Source organism: Pagrus pagrus (assembly GCF_965226575.1).
Source record: "Pagrus pagrus genome assembly, chromosome: 2".
Classification (NCBI taxonomy): domain Eukaryota; kingdom Metazoa; phylum Chordata; class Actinopteri; order Spariformes; family Sparidae; genus Pagrus; species Pagrus pagrus.
In genome coordinates this window covers 7,252,345-7,272,767 of record NC_140186.1, presented here as the reverse complement: position 1 = coordinate 7,272,767, position 20,423 = coordinate 7,252,345, and the positions used below count along the sequence as shown (strand labels likewise).

Genomic DNA, 20,423 nt, shown 5'->3' with positions numbered 1-20,423 from the left:
GGATGTGTTTTGTTTTATGTCAATCAAATTGCACAAATGTGGGTAAAGTGCAGGTTAACCTGTCACTGTCTTTGCTACCTACCCTATGCCAAACAGGATTTAGGAATATGATGGAAACAAGACAGGCAACAGAAGCTGAAATGGCTAGCAAAACTGCAAAAACAAACAAACAAACAAACACAGCAGCCAAATTCAAAATTTTAAGCAATTGTGAATGAAAAGCTAAGTCACTAATCAAGGTCAGTGATGAATAAGTATCGCTGATCAGACTTGTGAACCTCCACACATCATTGCCAACATTGGGAGACCAAACCTAAGACCATTTTCCTGCATTTTAGTGAATTAATTTGTTATCTTGTTTTTGAAATGTGAAGTCTGGAGGACAGGGGGGAGAGGGGACACTGAAAAATTGGACTTTCGGGAGAATCTGGAGGGTTGGCAAGCAGCTACATCTACAGACACTGTATAAAAAGTGAATGAATCCAGTGGATCATTTTCTCCAGAAAAACAAACTAGATTTTATTAAACTACAAAGACAGCCTGAAAATAGTAAAGAAGGAAAGATTTCTTAGCTGAGCTATTTTGGTCATGTTGATCTGTCAGATTTTTCTTCCTGATTATGTCAGTGACACTTTCACACATATTTACTATGAAGACTACAAAGTCAATTAATCTTCTGACACCTTGGCAACTAATGGAAGCTAATTGATACTGTCTGATACATAAGAGCTCAGATAAATACCAATGGATGATGATGATGATGATGGTTTGATTTTCATTTCTAGCAGCAGTTCTAGAGTTATTATTGGTGAGCCTAATCAATCTAACCTAACCTGACTTAATCACATTAAAAGGTGTATTTTTCTTAATTTGTAGATATGAACTTGAAGAGCAAAGTACGGCCAAACTGTGTACGTGAAATGTGTTTGTTGATTTTGGAGTGGTGTGTGTTCAAACAAACTGTTTTCTTTGGTTCAGACTTTGTCCTGTGGGCAGAGATAGAGATTTTTTTCAAAAAGTAGTGGCTTTGAGGCTTCCCTTTCATCTGAGAGATTGATTTGAGAGAGATGAAAGTGTGTTTATAATGTTATTGTTAACCAAAAATGTAAAATGATGTAACAAGATTTCAGTATTGAGCTTGTGATTTTATAAACATAGACATACTTATGGGGCGCCGATTGTAAAGTTGCGCATGCTAAAATAAACAGCAACTTTTCCACACATTTAGCACCAAACCTCATTAAAAAAACATATGTGAATTTTTTAATATTGCTTTTGACGAGATTTACAGCAATATTTGTGAACTTTGTGATATTTACTTCCCTTATAAAAATATAATGTCAATGTTAAATCTAAATGTTAAATCTTAATCTAAATGTTAAATCTAAATCTAAATCTAAATCTAAATGTTAAATCTAAATCTAAATGTTAAATCTAAATCTAAATCTAAATGTTAAATCTAAATCTAAATGTTAAATCTAAATCTAAATCTAAATGTTAAATCTGAATCTAAATCTAAATGTTGAATCTATATGCTAAATGTTAAATCTAAATGTCACGGGTGAAACTAAATATTTAGCTAATATGCAAATTCACACTGCCTGTCACAGGAAGTATCAAAATAAAAGCTACCGAGACAATGAGCTTTTATTTTGTTACTTCCGGTGACAGGCAGTGTGAATTTGCATATTAGCTAAATATTTAGTTTCACCCTGACATTTAGATTAAGATTTAACATTTAGATTTAACATTTTGCATTTAGATTTAACATTTAGATTTAACATTTAGATTTAGATTTAACATTTAGATTTAACATTTAGATTTAACATTTTGCATTTAAATGTAACATTTATATTTATATTTAACATTTAAATTTAACATTTATATTTAGATTTAACATTTAACATTTATATTTAAATGTAACATTCATATTTATATTTAACATCTAAATTTAACATTTAGATTTAGATTTAACATTTAGATTTAACATTTAGATTTAGATTTAACATTTAGATTTAATACTTAACATTTGGGTTTAGATTTTGGATTTAGATTTAACATTGACATTATATTTTTACAAGAGAAGTAAATATCACAAAGTTCACAAATATTGCTGTAAATCTGGTCAAAAGTAACATTTTAAAATTAACATTTTTTTTAAATGTGTTTTTTTTGCTAAATGTGTGGAAAATTTGCTGTTTATTTTAGCATGTGCAACTTTACAATCGGCTTGGGAATCGAGAGAAAGTTACAATGTGAAGAGACTCCCTGTTACCGTAGTAACTCACTGTGCTGCTGCTCCGTCTGTGAGCTGTCAGGTTGTCTTTTTGCCCCACGACATTATAAGTTATGAATTCCTTTTTCCAGCATCAAGAAAATGCACATGTGGTGTAAGAGCTTGTAAAAAGTGTCAGTTGCATGAGTCTACACTGAGGAGGTCACATTTGTTCTTCTCTCTGGAGTTTTGTGGCTTTGACATCATTGTGTGTGCTTCTCCTTCCACAAAAAAAATTGAGTTTTGTTGTCGTGCATAATGACAATAAAGACTTTAATCTTGACAAATCTTATCCATTTTATTGCTTTGTAGCCTTGCTTTTACTGCTATTATACTTATTTATTAGTGTTGGAGTCTCTCAGTCATAGAGCTTCACATGAGTACAACCAAAGTTAACAAACACCTTGAATAATAAACATCATGTCCATCATTCTGCTCTAAAGGGGCGTTCATTTGCTAGTAAAAATGTTTTTCCAACTGGGAAAATTCACCTGAATGCCCTGCCAAGTTGGAACAACAACTCGGGAAAGTCATGAAAACTTTTGACCAAAGTCATGTATTGTAAAGTCATTGTATTGTTTCCTTTGCTCTTCCTTGTCACTCAAATACTGGAAACAGCTGTCAATGAGTTGTTTAAACATTCTGAGTGATAACAATTCTTTTTGGCGTCCACGTTGCTCCCACATTTCAACATGAACACACCCAGGTCTGAACACAAGGAGCATGTGAATGCAGCATCAACCCTCCTCCCATCTCTCACACAGATCTGTGTTAATTACTCTCTATTTGACTGATAATTGATTTATTTATCTTATTCTTGTTTGTTCTATTTGAGCTCCACTCGGGCAGTGCAACAGAATTTCGTTGTATATACCTGCAATGACAATAAAGTTACTCTATTCTATTCATTATTCTATATCCATGACATTGTGCAATCAACATTTACTTCATGATGATACGTTACAGTAAAAAACTGTTCTATCACAGTTTAACATCTGCTCCGCCTCCTTAAACTCCTCCACACATATACAGTATACTGTTGTTGTGCAGATATACAGTATTGTTAAGGGTCTTCAAATATAGATATATTTATGATTTGCTCATTCATTGGCTTGTTGTGTTCTGTCAAGTCAATCCACAGTGCACAAGCTGCTCGTATTTCTCGGGTCTACTGATGCCCCCTGGGCATTTATCACAGACTTTGAATCATGCAACCTTTACATGTTTGTGTGATTAAACATGGTGCTGCTCTTCATTGTTGTCGGTTTATGTAAGTGTTACGACCCCGGCTCTTGGGAAGCAACACAGAAGTCAAACAACACTCAACGCAGCCAAAGTGACATTTATTGCACAAAAAAAGAAAAAGAAAATATGGATAACAAAGAAAACCAAAGGTGGAGGCTGGTGGCATTGCAGCAGGCCTGATCACTTGAAAAATTGAGAGAATAGCCTCGGACATAACAGAAAGGTAATGCTCATCTGGTTCAAACATAGAGTTTACAGCTGTGAGATGTCACCTGTATGCTGTCCGTCATGTTGTACGTACTGCCATAACAGCCTGATCCATCCATTTGTTGTTATGTTGGGTTTTTAGAGGTTGTTTTCAGAGTACATCACATGTGTACCTATACTGTAAGTCGCTTTGGAACAACACAATTATAAAACCTGTTTCCTGTCATAGTAAAGACATGAAGCACGTTTTCAAACATTTAATTACATGAGAAGGTCACACAAAATTGACAAAATTTGACAGGATTTGACAGTTATGTAAGTAACTAAAATTGGAAAATGATAACAGTTACACTCTGCAGTACAACTGTAAACTGACCCGCCAGCGAAAAAGCATCACTCACAAAGATCACAGCAGCTGATAACACAATGATTATGCTGACAGCCTTTTTTTATATTTGTGAAACCAAACAAAATGGTTTCACAAAATGTTTCACTTTAAAGTAAATATGTCAGCATGAGAATTTACCTGTAATTTAGTCTGGATATTATGATGTCTTAAGGGTAGTAAAATAAATGTATGAGCTCCTCAGCCTCAACGTCTTACAGTGCTTGTGTATCAGTGAACCACTGTGACACATAATAAAAGAAAGTAATCAATGGATCTAAGTCACCTTTTTTGTTTGCCAAAGCGTACATATGTGCTCTGCCAATCACTTGTCATGTGTTCTCCTTTGAGAAAAAAGGTTTGAGGTTTTCATTAATTCCGACTAAATAGCGATCAGGTTTCCTTTTACATAGATGGAAACCTTGTTACTTGATACATCTAATTTTAGCTTGCTGAACGAGCCGCCAAATAAACATTCACAGAGAAACTACTAACATCAGTTTGCAGGCTCGACAGCTGCTAAGCTGCAAAATTCACTTCAGTCTGGTGAGACGTTGGTTGTGCTCCTTACTCTTCAATGCCACTACAACATGCCATCAGCTTATTACATCTAGCTACAGCGCAATTTTGTTTGTATAACACACTGGCAGCCTGCCGGCTACTGTCAAGAACTACTAAGAATACATTAGAACACACTGACATTATATTTGAATACAAAAATGGATGCTGACATGTGATTTTAGTTGGATTTAAAAAAGAAAGCAAGAAAGAAAGCAACATTTGTGAATAGTGTTTCCACTGTATTTCTCACAGTGGAGATGGTTTGTAACGTTCACACTTGTCTCCAGTCAGGTGAGCATCACAGGCCAGAGTGTAACTGAACTCAAAGTAACCATAGTCAGCTAGACAGCTGAATTTGTTCATCCCCTGGCTCAGGTGTTTTGTACATAATCCAAGCAGGTTATCATGGCCCCAGTTCCAGTCCCAGATCTCGACCTTCAACTCCAAGTTTGTGTCCACCTTAAAAAAAGTACCCATAATTGAAATTATATCCAAAATGCTGTTATCCTTCAAATCTTGAGTTAAGGTTTCTCCTGAATAACTTGAACAATTAACGTACATTCTGCGCTATTGACTGCTGTCTGTAATTACAGGAAACATGTAATTACACTGAAACAGATAGCACTTGATTAGCCGTTTCATATGAACTTTAACTTCATCTTGTTGCTCCCCTTTCTTCTGCAGTAGTATAACAGTTTTCCGACTGGAGAAGTGGCGCCACCGACTCCTTGTCTAAATGAACCAGCTCCTAATGATCACATAACGGTAGTGGATGGAAACAAGCATTCATTTCATTTTGTTTTTCCGATTTTCCCGAAATAAAATAAATAAAATGCGCAATACGTTTGAATCGAAACTCAGCTACTGACCCATAACCTTTCCATCTATTCAAATGTCTTTGTTACAGACCAGTCACTAGAAAGAAATTCAACTGCTTACCCCCGAGAAATGGGTGGAAGTGTTTTACATACTGACTGCTTGCACGCTTCCCTTTGTGGCGACTTTAATTGCAGAATTGAAATGAAGAGGAAAGCTCGACTGGCATTGCTTCTCACTCAGCAGGGTAGGAATATGTAAAATTGTGTCCCCCACAGCTGATATGATAGCTCAGCAGACAGTAATATCCAGAAAGACAACTGGATAGCCTACTGCTTTCGAAGATGATCCCCCATTCACTGCTATGAAAGTCATTTGGCTTAGAACAAGCATGTTCAAGACTTCTTCTGGCCAAAACCATCTCACAGCGCAGCTGTCAATACTGCAGCTATGCCTGTCAAGGTCTGTTCTTGCATGGTATATATGTAGTTTAAAGTGATAATGGGCTACCCAACTTTGACCCTTGTCTGTTACTTCACTAAACATAAACTTTCATTTTAACTTTGCTTTTCTATTTAGTTTAGTTTTCACAGGAAAAATGTTTGCAGATGGCATACAGTGATTATAGATATTCATATATTCATTATGCTAATGAATACTTGGATAAAGGACATCAGACCGTAGATTTCTTTGAGGCCAAAAATTGGATTGAGGTTGTTTTTAGATGATCTGTAATGAGAAGTTTTACTGACCTTGCCCAGATCAAAATGAGCGTTCCACACGGGGTTGTTAGAGTGGACCACAGGTGTCTTTTAAGAGCTGAAACCATACAGCACCTTAGCATAGCTGTGAGAAGGAGAAAACAAGGAAAAAGCCACTGACAGCTTATTCATTCATTATCTATTACCACTTTGCAGGGTTGGGGTGGGGGTACACTGGACAAATTGCCATTTCATCACAGGGCTGACATACAGAGACAAACAACCATTCACACTCACATTCACACCTACAGTCAATTTAGAGTCAACGATTCACCTAACCTGCAGTAGGAAGTACCTGGAGACAACCCCCACAGACATGGGAGAATATGCAGCTCTGCACATACTATGTGTATGACCTTTAGATCTGAATCACTGGCTTCACTCCATTTACCCGTCAGTCCCGGTCCAAAAATCTCCCCATAGATCCCAGGCTTGGATGATGGTCACATTGAGTGTTCCCCTCATGGTCTGTAGAGGACAGCAGTTGGGGGCCAGGTTGGACTCTTTCCACCCACAATCTGGTTCTCTGGGTGATTTTCTCACTGCGTTGTCTTGTAAGTACTGCTCTATGGCAGCCTTCATCGCTTTCTTCTGTGTCTGATTTGGCACCAGCTCATACATTGGCCCAAGGTTGTATGAAACAATATCTGGTTGCTCCTTAAGGGTGTTCAGCCAATTCCTGTAGCCCTGGGAGTCACTGTGAGTGAAGGAAAACTGGCCCGACCAACCAGTGCCTCCTATCACCTCCGTGTGGTGCTGGTAGAGATGACCTCTGTGCTGGGTGGGCTGGTTAAGTAGGACACTTTTGCAAAAATGGTCATCAGGTAATGTCGACTTCCCCAGGCCTACAGAGAAACCCTGTGATAAGCAGGAGTGGACCTAGAGGACAGGAGAGAAAATAGGATGCTATTTATAGTCGAATTAGGTTGTGCCACTATGTTGAGATGGTGCATTACAATGCCTCATAGTATGAGGCATTGTAATGCACAGTGGCATGCTCATACTGACATGCACATATATACTGTGAGTGTTAAATATTGTGTTGGGAGGAGTCAGGAGTCAACCCACCAACCCAGCAATCAATGGATGACCTGCTCTACAAAATCTACTTACAAACATCGGTGTTTGTTCAATTGTGCTTAGTTCTAAATTATTTGTATCGGGGTGCCTGTTAGCTCAGTTGGTAGAGCAGACATCCAAGCACAGAGGCTTTGTCCTTGCTGCAGTGGCTCAGGGTTTGAGTTCAACCTATAGTCTTTGCTCTGTGTCGTCCCTGTGTCACATCTCTGAGATGCCCCATCAGTAAAGCCAAAAAGGCCAAAACAAAAAATACTTTAATACTTTACTATTATTTGTATTTTTTCATATTTATATTTTGACAGTCTTTCAAAGCAATAAGTGCCTTTGTGTTTGTGCAAATAGAGTGTGTGTATAATTGCTCATTTGCATGCTGTATAAACTGTACAGACATGTGTGCTGCATGTACCTCACTGGAGGAGAGTCTATTCAGCGATGACAAACAGGTTCTTGTAGCTGTGACTCGCGTGAGTCGTCCTCCAAGATAAACCTGGAAACAAATGTGTTTTTTTTCATCTGTTAAATAAGGAAATTAAGTGTGTGTGTGTGTGTGTGTGTGTGTGTGTGTGTGTGTGTGTGTGTGTGTGTGTGTGTGTCAACCTGGCGGATGTAATGTGTGCCATAGGTCCGTATGAGCTGATTGTACTGATCCCTGGTGGTGGAGTCATATTGACTCGGCAGACGGGTCATATCCTTCTTGAACTCGGAGCTGAGGGGTGGTGTGTTGGACACGCGGTAACTGGACACAGAGAGACAGAATATTTTATTATCTTAAATAAGATTATCTCAACAAATTTGCCTGTTAAAATCTCTGCTGTATCAGTGGAGAGATCTTTAACAACCTACCGATAATGGCTGCAGGACATCCCATTAGTGCTGAAAAAGTAGCGGTCCTCTCTGGCCCTTTGTGACGCAAACATATACACAGAGGAGCGAGTTCCTCTAATGTCCAAGTTGTCTGACTTAGACAGACTTAATCCACCCTGGTAAAACCATGAATGAAAAAAAACAACAATTAGAGACCATCTTGTGATGGATCACACCAGCAGTGACGTCTGTCAGTATGTTCCTGTTCTGACCTGTGACTACTCAGTAGTGATGATTGCATTATTACATGAGATTAGACCCATCTTTGACTTGGCCTTCATTTTGATCTAACCTACACAGCTGTGACGTTCTGTGACTGCATCGTTTGTACTGACAATGTCTATCCACTCACTGACAGACAGACATATAAAAACACACACACACACACACACACACACACACACACACACACCTTTACACCTTGTGAGTCTGTGTGTTTGTGTGTCTTCATAGCAAAATGGGTTCCTAGAGACACCTTTCGTAGCATGAACAACCACAGACATATTGTCAGATTGTCAACATGTTCACGATGTCGTTGCAGGTGTGATCCCATCACAAGATGGTCTCTAGTTTCGCAAATATTTCTCTTGTTCTGTAAGCGTTAAGAACTTATATTAATGACAATATATTCAAGAAAAATTAATGAGCTGTTACACTCACGTATGTATATATTGTCTTTAGGCAGCAAGGTGCTGCAAAATCCTATCCCAGTTTGTGGTCTAAGGTTTTTATACTACTGCAATGTATTTGTTTCTACAAAACAAACTCAGGACAAATGCACTCCAACAAAAGGATTGCATGTCAACACATCTATCAAGGAAAAATGTTCATTTTCATGTCAACAATAGCTGAGAAGTTTCCTACCATCCAGTCATTCCCAACCTGGGAGCCGTAGGTGTCAATCAATGAGCTGTGAACACAATTTGCAAGAACAACAACATCACAAGCTACAATTGAGAGAGGAAATTTTTGGACCTGTTTTGTGACTCTGACATTAAACCTGATCTTGTAGACAATAAATAGGGTGCTGGATTTTACTGGCCTCTATTGAGGCTCTGGAATAACATACACTTAAACATATGGAAATGTCTGATACAAGTGGTATTCATTGACATGATGCATGACATGACTAATACAGTACAGTACAGTACCTAACACTTTGGTCTTCGTTGCTGTAGATGTTATCATTGCATCGGTTCAATGCACCCCAGTCCACTACAGAGATTGGCAGCTGAAAATAAAGGTAAGATTACCATGGTTAGCATGCACACATAAAGTGTGCAGCTGTTAAAGTTGCTGCTGAATTCTTGTTTATTTATAAATTACTTTCTGCAGCCTGTTGCCTTGCAGAGGGTTGGGGCAGAGAGTACAGGTGCCAGCTTCGGTGAGGTAATTTATCATGTCAATCAGGTAGGCTCCTTTATTCTGCAGGGTGACCACATCAATGCCCTCCCCCACCAGGCTGTAGCCTGGTACAAATCCAGAGGACTCGCACTGGCTGCGGTTCCCAGTCTGACAGGAGAGAACAGGGGAGTGGTACGACAGAAAGAGGAGGAGACTCAGGTAGAGGTGGGGTGGAGTTGATAAGGAGGTCATGGCTGGAGTCAAAGAGACACTGAAATGTATCAGAAAGACGAAGAGTAAAAAAGGACATCAGAAACAGACGGCAATAAAAGGAAAGATTATGGACTGGATTATTATGATGATTGAGCGTATCTATCCTGTCTTAATCACATTAAAACAATGTATTTTTTAAGAACATTTAAATTGGTCATACATGTGAAATTGGTAAACAAAGTAGGCAAAACATTAAAAACGTGCTTGTTGATTTTGGAGCCGTATGCTCTGTCAACAAAAGCCAGACAAACTGTGGGCTTTTGTTGATTGGAAAAGAGCCAGATGTTCAGACTTTGTCCTGTGGGCACAGATTTTGAATTAAAGAAAGCCTACAAATGTTTTCAAACAGGAGTGGCTTTGAGACTTCCCTGTTATTTGGTGTGAGATTTCAGAGAGCGATGAGAGCGTGCTGGCACCCCGGTATAACTTTATTGCTAACCAAAAACATAAAATTATGTTACAAGATTTCAGTATTGACGTTCAATTAAGTTTGTGATTTTACAAACATCGACATACTAACCTAAACATCTGGTTGAGCCCCAGCTGCCTGTGTTGTCATTCCTTCCTCTGGTGGCTCAATAAATCAATCGAAAAGATAAATGAAAGCATTAAAATACACCCAAAGTACCAAAATGTATCAATATTATATTACTGGATGTGAATTATTGATGCACTGATGTGTAAACATCACTGTGGTTGTTGCAAGGTGGTAAGGGTGACGCATTTAATGACCTTATATACAAACAAAAAAACAGAAAAGAAAAAAGAGTCAGGGTATGTGAGTTTACAAACTATTATTGCCTACCTTAGTAAGTACAAAACATGAAAATACTAGTGCAACAAAGACACACAACAAAACAGAGCCAGCAATCACATTTCTAAAAAAAAAAGAAAGAAAAACTTACCACAATCCACCAAATTTTTTTTACCAGACTCGTCAGAGTCAAAATAAGAAATAAAAAAAAAATAAAAAAATTGACTTGTGAACTGTCACGTTACAGACCTGCGTCTGCTGGCCAGGCTGCAGGTGTCCTAGTTTATGTGGGACCGCACAGCATTTGTATCCCCTGTCCCTCACATTGAGACGACCTCCCACATTTTGATTGGCTATAGTTTTCAATAGTCAAGACAGATGCTTTTGACACACTTTCCTAAAATCTGTTTTCTATCTAATGGCTGTGAGGAGAAAACAGGGGAGGCTGTCATCACAGGGATGTGTTTTGTTTTATGTCAATCAAATTGCACAAATGTGGGTAAAGTGCAGGTTAACCTGTCACTGTCTTTGCTACCTACCCTATGCCAAACAGAATTTAGGAATATGATGGAAACAAGACAGGCAACAGAAGCTGAAATGGCTAGCAAAACTGCACAAAAAACCAAGACACAGCAGCCAAATTCAAAATTTTAAGCAATTGTAGATGAAAAGCTAAGTCACTAATCAAGGTCAGTGATGAATAAGTATCGCTGATCAGACTTGTCAACCTCCACACATCATTGCCAACATTGGGAGAGCAAACCTAAGACCATTTTCCTGCATTTTAGTGAATTAATTTGTTATCTTGTTTTCGAAATGTGGAGTCTGGAGGACAGGGGGGAAAGGGGAAAAATTGGACTTTCAGGAGAATCTGGAGGGTTGGCAAGCAGCTACATCTACAGACACTGTATGAATGAATCCAGTGGATCATTTTCTCCAGAAAAACAAACTAGGTTTTATTAAACTACAAGGACAGCCTGAAAATAGTAAAGAAGGAAAGATTTCTTAGCTGAGCTATTTTGGTCATGTTGTGGTCTGATTATGTCAGTGACACTTTCACACATATTTACTATGAAGACTACAAAGTCAGTTAATCTTCTGACACCTTGGCAACTAATGGAAGCTAATTGATACTGTCTGATACATAAGAGCTCAGATAAATACCAATGGATGATGATGATGATGATGATGATGGTTGGATTTTCATTTCTAGCAGCAGCTCTAGAGTTATTATTGGTGAGCCTAATCAATCTAACCTAACCTGTCTTAATCACATTAAAAGGTGTATTTTTCTAAATTTGTGAACTTATGTGAACTTGAAGAGCAAAGTATGGCCAAGCTGTGTACGTGAAATGTGTGTGTTGATTTTAGAGCTGTAACTTTCTGTCAATAAATGCTAGACAAACTGTGTGAGCCTGATGTTCAGACTTTGTCCTGTGTGCAGAGATAGCCTATTATTTTCAAAAAGGAGTGGCTCTGAGGCTTCCCTTTCATCCGAGAGATTGATTTGAGAGATGAGAGCGTGTTTATAATGTTATTGTTAACCAAAAATGTAAAATTATAAGATTTCAGTATTGAGTTTGTGATTTTACAGACATAGACATACTAACCTAAAAATCTGTGTTTGGGAAAGTTACAATGTGAAGAGACTCCCTGTTACCATAGTAACTCACTGTGCTGCTGCTGCTGCTCCGTCTGTGAGCGGTTATGATATGGTAAGTTATGAATTACTTTTTCCAGCATCAAGAAAATGGACATGTGGTGTAAGAGCTTGTAAAAAAGTGTCAGTTGCGTGAGTCTACACTGAGGAGGTCACATTTGTTCTTCTCTGTGGAGTTTTGTGGCTTTGACATCATTGTGTGTGCTCCTCCTTCCACTAAAAAGTGGACTGTTTTGTTGTCGTGCACAATGACAATAAAGACTTATCCATTTTTTTGCTTTGTAGCGTTGCTTTTACTGCTATTATACTTATTTATTAGTGTTGGAGTCTCTCAGTCACAGAGCTTCACGAGTACAACAGTTAACAGTTAACAAACACCTAGAATAATAAACATCATGTTCATCATTCTGCTCTAAAGGGGCGTTCATGTGCTAGTAAAAATGTTTTTCCAACTGGGAAAATTCACCTGAATGCCCTGCCAAGTTGGAACAACTCAGAAAGTCAGAAAAAAGTTTGGTAAGAAGAAACTTTTGACCAAAGTCATGTATTGTAAAGTCATTGTATCGTTTCCTTCGCTCTTCCTTGTCACTCAAATACTGGAAACAGCTGCCAATGAGTTGTTTAAACCAAGTCAGAATATGAGGAGCACGTGAATGCAGCATAAATCCTCCTCCCATCTCTCTCACAGATCTGTGTTAATGTTCAATGTGTTGGACAATGAAAAGAGGAATTAAGCAAAACAAGAGGCTTACAAAAAAAAAGGATTTTTAATGATGAAAGAAAAACTCCAATGACACAACAGTGTAACAGTTCATTGCACTTTGATGGTTTAAAAAGCTGCAGAGCTGATTGTTAAAACCTGGAAGTTTTCAATCGTGCCATCTTTGCATACCCTCAGAGGCGAAACATGCACTTCTCGTAGTCAATGATGAAAACAAACAATTCTACTGTATGTTACCGAATATCTGCAAAGGACAAAAAATGTAAATCAATGCTGAATGTAAAGAACAGAATGACAGAGCTTTCTTGGTGTGCAGGGGTCTGCAATGGTTAGACAGTATCTCTTAACATCTGATGAGTATTTTCCAAAACAATAATAGAGATAAAGGAACAGCTTTGGCACACATACAGTAGAAATGAAAAGCTTAAAGGAAAAACATACAGTTAATGGTCCTTTTGAAGACATGCTCATACTACAACATGAGTTTTTACAGATGCACTCTCAAACTTTTCGCATCGTGTGAAACCGTTTCCACGGGGCGCTCACTTCAACACAGTCACGGGCGCTCATGTTTTTATATGATGGCATTGCAATGGTTAATAAAAGCTTGAGGTCCTACAGGAATAATCTGCAGTACTCCTTGGTGTTCAGTGTAAATTATTCATACATGTTCAATAGCGCTTGGAACAAAATGATCCCACTTAAAATAATGCGATTCAGCCCATAAGCTTTGTTTATTGGGTGGCATGTCTTTAAAATAAATCACAGGTCTGGTTGGGTTGGACTGTGTGTGTGTGTGTGTGTGTGTGTGTGTGTGTGTGTGTGTGTAGACGTAAGAGGAAAGTACAGGTACTGTATGGGTTTTTTTCCCCCTTTCAACCAGTACGTAGGATGATATGGACACCAGAGTCAGTAAAAACAGGACCGCTCATGTCTCCAACTTTGAGGGCAAAGGAGGCGTCTTCAAAAGGCTTCTGCATTTGACCTGAAACATAAACACAGATATACCATTATATAAACTGTATAATAACATATATTACTATATATATGTATACACACATTAAAATGAAATGTTTTTTAATCAACATTCAAATAAAAACACGTGTATGTGTGTATGTGAGTTCTGTACCTCTGCCGAATAATCCCAGATCTCCTCCGTTCTTAGCTGAGCTGCAGTCACTGAACTGAGAAGCCAGAGACTCAAACTTCTCCTCTCCAGACTTGATCTCTTCTATGTACTCTGCACAGAGTAGAGAAATAAAGGAAAGTTAAACACGCTGATCAAAACCTACATGAACCAACCACCTCCCTCCCTCAATGATCTCTCACTTACTCTGAATGAGTTCGAGGGCCTCATCTTTAGTTCTTGTGATATTTTGTTCCCGCCAAGAAGAAGGACGCCGTGACTGGTTATGCTTCACCAGGAGGTGAGAGCAGCGTACCTGAGTGAAGAAAGATAATACTGATCAGTGTCAAAACACCCCAGAATCAATACCTAGTTATGTTATTCTTCATTTAGACTGCCTCATTACAAAGTGACAAACCCATGACTATTGATTTAACATTTACTCACCTGACTGCAGACCTACTTATCAGTAATATATTAATAAAATGTTCTACGTTTTTTACTTGAGTTGTAAAAGTTAACAAGTGACAAAAGACTTCTTCCACAGAGAAACGTGATCAGGTCAGGAGCTGTAAATGTTAATACGTTGCAATCCCCTTAAACGTCACTGACCTGCCAGTCAATACAAACTGATGCTGTGCAGCCAAACTTAGTTTAAACTCACGAGACTTTATTTGTAATTCTTTTGGAGATTCTAAAATCCCCAAAATGCCAATATGTCGGACTTTTAATGTATAAACTGATGTACGATACAAACATGAAATGTGATCTAAATGTCGACCATGAAGGAAAAACACACAGCAATAAGACAAATAAACAATCAATGTCAAAACATATTTGATATGTAGACTATTCTATTATTTTATTATAAGATATTACACTAAAATGTGTGTATACTACAGCATTTCTTAACAAAAATAATATATTAAAATAAACTAAATTAAGGCTTTTGTTACACACAAGAGAAAAACAGCACAGTGTGCAGTGCAAGTGGTGTCGTAGTGTTTCGGTCCCAGTATTAAAGGCTGCTATGATTTCGGTAAACCACCAGATGTCGCTGTTCTTCCTGAGGCAAGAATACTTCATAAAGCCTCAACAACCCATCACATATTTTAATCATCAATAAACTAATTAAGTCTTGGTTGTAATCACATCACATTGGTGTAAAGCACTTTGCAGCTGCACTACAAGTGCTTCATGATGTTATTCTCATTATAATAAGACTAACATTTATAAAATTACACATAATAACCTTATCTGGTTCTCCACGGCCGTCTCCCACCGGACGTTCCCACTGGCTGGCATTGGTGATGTGGTTAAAGTAGTACACTTTATCTGGAGGGAAAAGAGACAGAGTTAACTGCATTTATTGAGTATTTAATGAATGGAGGCAGCGACACGTAGGCCATGTTATCACCTTATAGGACAGCTGTGTTGTCAGCTATGACATTACTAAAATATATGGCACATTTTCTTTGTCAATATTGTCATATCATCATATAAAATAGAGGGTTTATGCCAACAGTTGCATTCATTCAGTCAAAGCAGGATGCCAACTCGGCAGCAGTCTGTACTCATAATGCTTCACATGAAATGAAATTATTGCAGTGAGATCTACACAATCAGGTATTTGGTCGAGCCTGAGTTGAAAATCTGTATCAGAGGAGAAACATTTGGACTGATGCCTCTCTAACTATGTTCACAAAAATATGCTAATAATTCACACCTCCTGTCGACAGGGTGCAACATTAGCATTCATTTGAAGTTGTGTTTCTGATCTCCTGACAAATGTGAGTTCTTTCATCTCTGTCGTGGTGCAGATCAGCTCCTGAGGGAAATATCTGATTCTGGCTGCGGGCTGTCTCTATAGCAGATTTTCACTACGCGATTATTGTGACCAAACAAATTCACACTGACAATATTATTGTGAAATCCATCGAATACTTAAAAAAGGAAAAATGCTGTCAGTCAGATTAATCTTTGACTTTGTTCACCGCGCATTTTGTCTGTTTGGCAAATACATTTCACTCAAAAAAAATGTAGGGAGGTTACAAGATCTACAAGGCCTCACATCTGTGCTTGATTTTCACAAAACATCATTATATGTGTATTATAAACACTATATCAATATTTCATTTTTAATACCACGGTTATCATCAATATTGGTATAACGTAACAACCCTACTCTGGCTATTTACCTGCTTAATATTTCACTATTTTTTGGGTGCTGGTCAGGTAGTGTGCAGAGCGGTTATCAGAGCTTGTTTTAGTTGATAAAGATCAAAAATAGGCTAAAACACAGAGGCAAGTGATAGTTCTATCAGTTCAGCACTTAAACAACTCCTTTCATATTACACACCACCATTAGATTCACTGTTAATCACTGATCAGGGCAGTTTTAAGGTATTGAAAATCACCTTAAGAGATAAACTACATTGTGCTGGGACCTGTACGATGTCCCACACAATGTGATGTGACAAACTGCATTGTAGAAAAGTACAATTAGCAATGGTGGTTTATGTTTAAGTGGATTTAGATCAATATATACGTATTATATATATCAATATTAACACATAGAAACTGTGCTGAGGCTCTCGCAGTCTGCAGGTGAGGCACTGGGGCAGAATGACGTCATGCAGGGCCCTGCAGCAACCAGGTTGAATGGATCAGCTCTGGCGCGATCATGAAGCGGCACACCTAAATAACAGCTAAACTCCACATTTAACCAAACACACATACAACACCGAGTTACCCGTCACTAGTTTCACCCCATCCCCATTGAACTTCACGTTGTAACCGCCTCGTTTCCACACTAAACCACGATGCTGGGGGTGCTAGCTAGTAAGCTAAGTTTACTACTATTGCAATGTAGCTGGTTAGCTAGCATATTTAGCCTCTCGCCGGTTCTGTTTCCTTACTTGAACTGCGGCTCATTCTTTTCTCCCACCCAGGCGGTAGCTTCTCCTCGTCTGCCATTATTGTTTTCTGCTGCAGCGTTTTCAAATTTTATTCCAATGTAGCTACCGTGTGACAGGTTGGGCTGCAGCTAGGCGAATCGCGACAGTTTGCAGCGCGTTTACGGCACGAGTTGTTTTCAGGATCAGGTCCGCCTTTGACGGGGGGTTTCTGCGCTGCCATTGGCTAATTTAGGCTGTCAATCACGAGTGCGATCATTTGATTGGTCGAGAGGCTAATACACAAACTCAACCAGCTTTACGTTAAAACTGGACCGAGAGCGTTCCAGATAATTCCAGAAAAAGGGGAGAAATTGTTAGTCTGGTGTGAATTTCCAGGTAGGAACGCCACATTTAAGACTTTATTTCCATAGATGTAACACATTGTTCGACATTTTTACGACCAAATGTTGGTTTAAGTGCGTGCTTTCTAACATGACGCACACATTCGTTGGCACATCGTTGTTGTGAGCTAATGTTAGCTAACGTTAAACAAAAACAACCTGTTTGATTTAAACTTTTTAAAGTCTCCGATCCTTAATGTGGCACACTGTGAATGAACCACATTAGCAATGTATTCTTCCTATTTGTAGGAGTATCACTGCTCTTTATGGGGAGTGGTTTAAATCGTCTCAACACTCACATGTTATGCTAACGCTAACTGTCTCATTTCCCTCAGCCGACAGGAACTGAAGATGATCGAGGTGGTTTGCAACGATCGCCTGGGCAAGAAAGTCCGGGTGAAGTGCAAGTATCCTTCACAGGAACCATGGAGCAAACGTAGAATAATGTGTCATGCCACATGTGTTTTACCTGTGTCCACATGGTTGACACAAGCCTAGATTTTCAACTTCTCAGAAGCTTAGACTTACTGCAAGGGCCTTATGAAACAGCCCCAATTTAATACTGTTGTCTCTCTATGGTTTATATAAGCTAAGAAGACCATCAGCAACAAAATTGGCATTTTCCTTTATAATAAGAATAATTAAAAAGGCTGTTTTTATGGTGTAGTGCTGAGGATGAATCAGCATGATGAATGAAAGCGGTTCTGTAGTCCATTAGTATGGCACTAAAACTATTACTATAAATAATTGCTTTGTTTTACCAGTCATCTTTTGTCCAGAAAGGCCAAGTTAAAGGTGCCATACGTAAGAATTTGTCACCTTAAATTCATGCAGAATTTTCAACAGACATCTTTAACCATCTATCAACTAAAATTCTTACGTATTGCACCTTTTAATCTGGAACTGTTGTCCATGTGTAGGCTTCTTCACTGTAAATCTGTAATTAATGTTAAGTTTAATAATATAATATTCTGCATATAGTTTCGATGATTAATCTGTTGACTGTGTGGCCTACAGATGTCACAGTTGCGTATCACTCTTTCCTAGAGCCCTGATTTTATCTGACCTATAGTCTTAAAGCCCATAGATATTAAGTTTAAGTAGTGTAAGACAAAGAAAAGAAGCAAAACGTTATGTTGGGACATTCGTTGAATCCAGCTTCTCAAATGTGTCTCTCTGAAAATGTTTGTATGCCATCGAAGTGTTCCCTCCTTAACCCCCATGCTTCAGCTCTGATGATAGCATTGGAGATCTGAAGAAGCTCATCGCCGCCCAGACGGGAACACGACACGACAAGATCGTATTAAAGAAATGGTAAGATGCTCATCCGTAATACTGCCCACGTTTTTCTGTTGCTGTGTTTCTTCTATTAGCAGCTAAATGTTCCTCCTCTGTTCCCACAGGTATACCATATTCAAGGACCACGTGACTCTGGGTGACTGTATCCTTCTCAGTACTGCTTCTGTAGCTCTGGTTTTTATATTTCCACTACAGGTCCACTTACATTGTATACTTTAAAAGTAAGCATCAGATAATTTTAAGAAGAAAAAAGTCAAAAGATTTTTTTAATTGAGGATGGGGTGCGGTAAAATGTTGGCTTTACACACTTGATTTAGATCTGCACTGGTAAAGAAATAATAACTAATAACATAACTCTTGCAGCTGTAGAGGACAGTAAATACGTTCCAATACAATATTTGTAAACAAATTGAAGTTGGCAAAAGTATTTTAGCTGCCATTTTGTTTTGTCTCTCTGTCAAAAAGAGGCGATAATTCCAATAATATAAATGTATCTGTTCATGACAATATTACACTTGCGGTGTTCATTTATTCACAGAAGAAGTGCAGTCATTATAAGAAAAGCCTCTGCATTGTCACGCACAAATTATCAGCTTACCAGCAGCATATAAAACAAACTGGCCAGCGATACAGTGCTCATCTCTAACAGAATCCTCAACAATAACAAATGATAATTTCCACTTAAATTAGTAATATGCACTTGTTTACCTTTTTATTGTAATGGGGTGGAGGCAAAGTATTTTCAGACCAAATGAACTGCATGTGAATATGCCACCAGCCCTGATTTAGATGGACTGATTGTGATATACTTGCAGTTACATGTTTTAAATTTAAACTACTACAGATAAGATACATACTGTCGGACACATTTGCCACGGTCTGCATTGCTTTAAAATATGCGGGGATGTGATGTTGTTGATGTTAGCAGTCATCATTTATTTCTAAATTATCTTTAAATGCTTTAGATAACTAAAGCAGCGACTTCCGCTTGTATAAAAACAGATTTTTCTGATGTTTTTATCAGATTATGGGTGATTAATTAATTTGTATGAAGCAGACTTGTTGTACTTAACGACGACCCCCGCAGATGAAATCCACGATGGGATGAACCTGGAGCTGTACTACCAGTAAACCCGAGGACTTCCACAATTCAATGCTAGATGAACAGACGAACCTCTTACACACACACACACACACACAGAATGCCTGTAATGTGTCGCGGGAAACCACCATGATTAAACAGAACGACTAAAAGAGAGACGGAGCGGTATCTCCACAGAAGAAACTCAAACATGACATTGATTTTAGTTTTAGCTCATCACTTTTGCCCACAAATTATTTGAAAGACATGTTGTTTGTTGTTGTACAATTTTTTTTTGATATTTTGGAATTAAAGCAGATGTTAACCTACCAACAAGACTGAGTGCTCATTGTTGTTTTCTCATGCAGGGTGAGACTGTGATCTTAGCTGTAGCTTCTCAGAATGAATGTTAATAAGCTGATGCTACTTCCAGTTAATTTGAAAACATACACTGGGGACTTTTTACTGTGTGAAAAGGTTTTTGCACTACTGCCTCTGGTACAGTACATGTTACACTTCCAGTCCTTGCTTTCTAAGTTTAGATTACCAGAGAGCAAAAATTTTAATAAACAGAAATAAGTTCTGCATGTACACATCATGGGTGAAAGTATTTACAAAAGTGTACTTCTGGTCTTTGGAAACTAAAAGTGTATGTAGTCAATATGTAGTACAA

General features: G+C 38.2%; 3 protein-coding genes across 3 annotated transcripts; 1 reads left to right on the top strand and 2 right to left on the bottom strand.

Annotated features, from left to right (window-relative positions):
• Positions 1-4,815: 4,815 nt before the first annotated feature.
• Positions 4,816-9,797, bottom strand: LOC311273079 (perforin-1-like). The gene is made up of 8 exons (XM_084379955.1): positions 9,521-9,797; positions 8,174-8,310; positions 7,928-8,066; positions 7,737-7,817; positions 6,642-7,129; positions 6,530-6,545; positions 6,242-6,298; positions 4,816-5,132 (listed from the first exon to the last, which is right to left on the bottom strand). The coding sequence occupies exons 1-8, from the start codon at positions 9,788-9,790 to the stop codon at positions 4,920-4,922; spliced, it is 1,401 nt and encodes a 466-aa protein (XP_084236081.1). The 5' UTR covers positions 9,791-9,797; the 3' UTR covers positions 4,816-4,919.
• Positions 9,798-12,973: 3,176 nt separating this feature from the next.
• Positions 12,974-17,151, bottom strand: pin1 (peptidylprolyl cis/trans isomerase, NIMA-interacting 1). The gene is made up of 5 exons (XM_084374756.1): positions 16,991-17,151; positions 15,325-15,407; positions 14,280-14,388; positions 14,076-14,186; positions 12,974-13,931 (listed from the first exon to the last, which is right to left on the bottom strand). Exons 1-5 carry the CDS (start codon positions 17,046-17,048, stop codon positions 13,822-13,824), a joined length of 471 nt encoding a protein of 156 aa, XP_084230882.1. The 5' UTR covers positions 17,049-17,151; the 3' UTR covers positions 12,974-13,821.
• A 97-nt stretch (positions 17,152-17,248) lies between these two features.
• ubl5 (ubiquitin like 5) lies at positions 17,249-20,088 on the top strand. Its single transcript, XM_084374806.1, has 5 exons — positions 17,249-17,365; positions 17,706-17,777; positions 18,601-18,684; positions 18,774-18,811; positions 19,757-20,088. Exons 2-5 carry the CDS (start codon positions 17,722-17,724, stop codon positions 19,798-19,800), a joined length of 222 nt encoding a protein of 73 aa, XP_084230932.1. The 5' UTR covers positions 17,249-17,365; positions 17,706-17,721; the 3' UTR covers positions 19,801-20,088.
• The last annotated feature ends 335 nt before the right edge of the window (positions 20,089-20,423 follow it).

Bases quoted from the DNA above. Each gene is read 5' to 3' on its own strand.
- LOC311273079 (XM_084379955.1), bottom strand. From the start codon at position 9,790: ATGACCTCCTTATCAACTCCACCCCACCTCTACCTGAGTCTCCTCCTC. The intron at 7,818-7,927 runs GTTGACACACAC...ATTTGTTTCCAG, and splicing joins GCACACATTACATCCGCCAG to GTTTATCTTGGAGGACGACT. The intron at 7,130-7,736 runs GTACATGCAGCA...CCTGTCCTCTAG, and splicing joins ATAGACTCTCCTCCAGTGAG to GTCCACTCCTGCTTATCACA.
- pin1 (XM_084374756.1), bottom strand. From the start codon at position 17,048: ATGGCAGACGAGGAGAAGCTACCGCCTGGGTGGGAGAAAAGAATGAGC. The intron at 14,187-14,279 runs GTAAGTGAGAGA...TACTCTGTGCAG, and splicing joins GGCCCTCGAACTCATTCAGA to AGTACATAGAAGAGATCAAG. The intron at 13,932-14,075 runs GTACAGAACTCA...TTTATGTTTCAG, and splicing joins TCTGGGATTATTCGGCAGAG to GTCAAATGCAGAAGCCTTTT.
- ubl5 (XM_084374806.1), top strand. From the start codon at position 17,722: ATGATCGAGGTGGTTTGCAACGATCGCCTGGGCAAGAAAGTCCGGGTG. The intron at 18,685-18,773 runs GTAAGATGCTCA...CTGTTCCCACAG, and splicing joins AAGATCGTATTAAAGAAATG to GTATACCATATTCAAGGACC. The intron at 18,812-19,756 runs GTATCCTTCTCA...CGACCCCCGCAG, and splicing joins CCACGTGACTCTGGGTGACT to ATGAAATCCACGATGGGATG.